At 37.6% G+C, this 3,456-nt stretch overlaps 1 protein-coding gene across 1 annotated transcript in view; it reads right to left on the bottom strand.

Annotated features, from left to right (window-relative positions):
• The window catches only part of LOC106871838 (uncharacterized), a 45,892-nt gene that overhangs the window by 3,481 nt on the left and 38,955 nt on the right, over positions 1 to 3,456 (bottom strand). The window contains exons 15-16 of the mRNA XM_052965558.1: positions 1,237 to 1,373; positions 117 to 217 (exon numbers count right to left, since the gene is read on the bottom strand). Of these exons, the coding sequence (XP_052821518.1) occupies positions 117 to 217; positions 1,237 to 1,373 (238 nt within the window). The remainder of the gene's footprint in view (positions 1 to 116; positions 218 to 1,236; positions 1,374 to 3,456) is intronic.

Here is a 3,456-nt window from a genome sequence, read left to right as displayed (position 1 = left end):
AGAGAGAGAGAGAGAGAGAGAGAGAGAGAGAGAGAGAGAGAGAGAGAAAGGAGTTCACATCAAATGTAACACAGGATATATATTTATAATATTATGTGCAATATCTGATCTCTTACGTGCAGAAAATGTGTACTTCGATGTAAAATGTCCACTGAGACTATAAACACATTGAGGTTGTATGTCACCAACAAATGCACCAGAAGTGTCTGTCTTGTTGCTGAAAGAAACAAGAATAGCATAGATTATTTAGAGAAGAGGAATACTGTTATGATACAAGATTGAACATCATCATCATCATTTAACATCTACTTTCCAATCTGGCATGGGTTGGACAGTTTGACAGGAGCTGGCTAGGCAGAAGACTGCACCAGACTTCAGTGTCTGTTTTGGCATGACTTTTATGGCTGGATGCCCTTCCTGACACCAACCACCCTGCAGAGTGGACTGAGTGCATTGAGAGAGGAGGGGGCATTGGAGGTGATGAAAGGTTTGAGTGAGAGAGAGACAGAAACAACTGAATCAGAGATAGGTAAAGAAAGAGAGATGTAGATTGCACTACACTTTAAAACAACTTGCTTTCTTGTATTTGTATTGCCCAGTTCAAAGTATTTATTTGGAGTCATGTACTATTGGTTAGATATTTAATGTCAGACTGAGAAACAGCCAGATGTTTAAAATGCAGTGTGGTATAATCGGACAGCTGTGTGGTATAATGTAATAGTGCAACTGGTGTGATGTGATAGATGTAATACAACAGTTGGTTTGGTGTTATGTAATATGATTATTAGTGTGATGTAATTGAACATGGTATGATGTGAAAGGACAGCTGGTAGAATGTAATGTAACAATACATATAACTGGTGTGGCGCAGTGTAATGTGACACCTGTTTTGATGTAATAGAACAGTTAGTGTGATGTGATGTAATACAATATATAGTGTGCCGTAATAAGATAGATGGTATGGTATAATAGTTTAGCTGGTGTTTTATAATTTAATAAAGAGCTGGTGTGATACAATGTCATAGGATGGCTGGTCTGGTGTAATGTATTAGAATGGCTTGCACAATATAATAGGGATTAGGAAAGCTTATGTAGTATTGTGTGGTGTAATATAATGCAATAGTAATATTGTGTTGTCTAATATAGCAGCCATACTATTAATATATTTCTAACCAATGTCCATATCTCTGTCCCATAGTAACGGCACTTGTCTTACTATTGTAATGTAATACTTACCTATCATGTTGATATCCAAGTTTTAGATGTCCATCTGTGTCCTCATAGAATTGAACTCTATGTGTATGGTTTGGACCCCTCTTTCCTATTTGGTCAGGGATATCAGAATGTGCTACTTCATACCATGTTCCAAGGAGCTGAAATGATTGAAGCAAATGTTGGCTATTAGCTATATTATTCAGAAAAATAAAGAATGCCATGTATCAATTTAGAAATGAAAGATTAGCAACTTAGGAAATTAAATTTCCTGTATAATTATTTCCTTTATAGGCACAAGAGTCTCTGCTTTTGTAAGATATAAAGCAGGTGGGATTTACTCAGATAACCCTCCTGAAATTTTAGCTATAAAAGAGGTAATCATTATAGTAGTATTGGTGCAAGTAACAAAGGTATTCATGATAATGTTGTTGTTGTTGATGGCACTCCGTCGCTTACGGCATCGAGGTTTCCAGTTGATCCAATCAACGGAACAGCCTGCTCATGAAATTATCGTGCAAGTGGCTGAGCACTCCACACACACGTGTACCCTTAACGTAGTTCTCGGGGATATTCAGCGTGACACAGTGTGACAAGGCTGACCCTTTGAATTACAGGTACAACAGAAACAAGAAGTAAGAGTGAGAGAAAGTTGTGGTGAAAGAGTACAGCAGGGTTCGCCACCATCCCCTGCCAGAGCCTCGTGGAGCTTTAGGTGTTTTCGCTCAATAAACACTCACAACGCCCGGTCTGGGATTCAAAACCGCGATCCTGTGACTGCAAGTCCGCTGCCCTAACTACTGGGCCATTGCGCCTCCACATTCATGATAATAGTAGCAATAGAATTAGTGCTGGTTGTAATAGTAGCAGTTGTACTAGTACTGATGATTATATTAGTTAATTTAGGGATCTTTTTTAAAACGGGGGCCACATTTTTCATTAATGTTTTACGTAGTGTTTTTGGTACCGAAAGACTTTCAAACTTCGTATACTTATCTATTTTGTGTTATAGAACAGAAAAATATTTTTGTATTCGAATTTATTTCATGTAAAAAATTGTCTTATTTCGATAATTTCAACCAATCACTGACAAGTATTCAGTTGTTTATATTTACTCCTTTGGCTGATTAAGCCATAGCTTCGTTTTATTTGCTTTTTTCTTTTTAAATTTGCTGTTTTACCCTAACCCTAACCCTATCACCGATAGAATTGTTTCAGAATCGTTTGTTTATGTAGTCGGCACTTAATGTATATCGGATGAATGGACGTCAGTGATTGGTTGAAATTACAGAAATACGACAACTTTAACATGGAATAACTTAGGGATTTCTTTTTTTTAAAGAAGACTAAGAGAAAAAGATGTTTTATATGACACATTCTACCAGTGTTCCAAGTTTCAAAGTGTTTCGTTAATGAAAAATGTGGCCCCAGTTTTAAAAAAGATCCCAATTTAGTAATAGTATCGGTAATAGTAGAAGTATTAATGATAATACTAGTGGTATTAATGTTAGTAATAATAGTAACTGGTATTAGTAATAGTGGTAACAAGTTGTGGTATTGATGATGATTGTAGTATTTATGGTGGGAATATTAGTGTAGTAACGCCGTGCACATGCGTAGTCTCACGCATGCGTGGAATTCAACATACCAAGCTTTCCCGCTTTGATCTGTCTCTTTCTTGCTGGCCAGCGATTGAGCATGGACGTGTTTAGCTGTCTCTCTCCATCTTTCGGACTTACGCTCGACAGCTCGCTTACATCTACATACCAACGTCCCAACAACAATGCTCACACACACACAGAAGCTCTAACAACAAACAAGAGCTAAAGATGTATATATTTACCACCTGAATAAATGTTGTTTAAGTTGATAGTCTGGAGTTCAGCGTTCCGTTAAATCTTAATATTATATAAGAAAGTCAGGTATACATCTAATGATGTATAACCCACTTTCCTATAAAGTGGTGACCCCCGACGTGATTCAAACACGCAGCCAACTTGAAAAGTTCATATAACCCACTTTCCTATAAAGTGGTGACCCCGACGAAGAAACAAACGCAGCATGGATTCTGGACTACCAACCTATAACTGGTGAACCCCGACTAAAGAACAAATACGGCCATGGAGACTGAACTACCAAGCAACGATGACCACCAAGATCTCCAACCATAGTCAACACGACTTTCCAATTGTGTACTCAAGAACTTGGTATAAAACTCTCACGTGTACTGACTTTCTATCTGCT

This window comes from Octopus bimaculoides, chromosome 2 (genome assembly GCF_001194135.2).
Source record: "Octopus bimaculoides isolate UCB-OBI-ISO-001 chromosome 2, ASM119413v2, whole genome shotgun sequence".
NCBI lineage: Eukaryota > Metazoa > Mollusca > Cephalopoda > Octopoda > Octopodidae > Octopus > Octopus bimaculoides.
The sequence above is the reverse complement of the archived record's forward strand: the minus strand, read 5'-3'. Positions and strand labels throughout refer to the sequence as shown.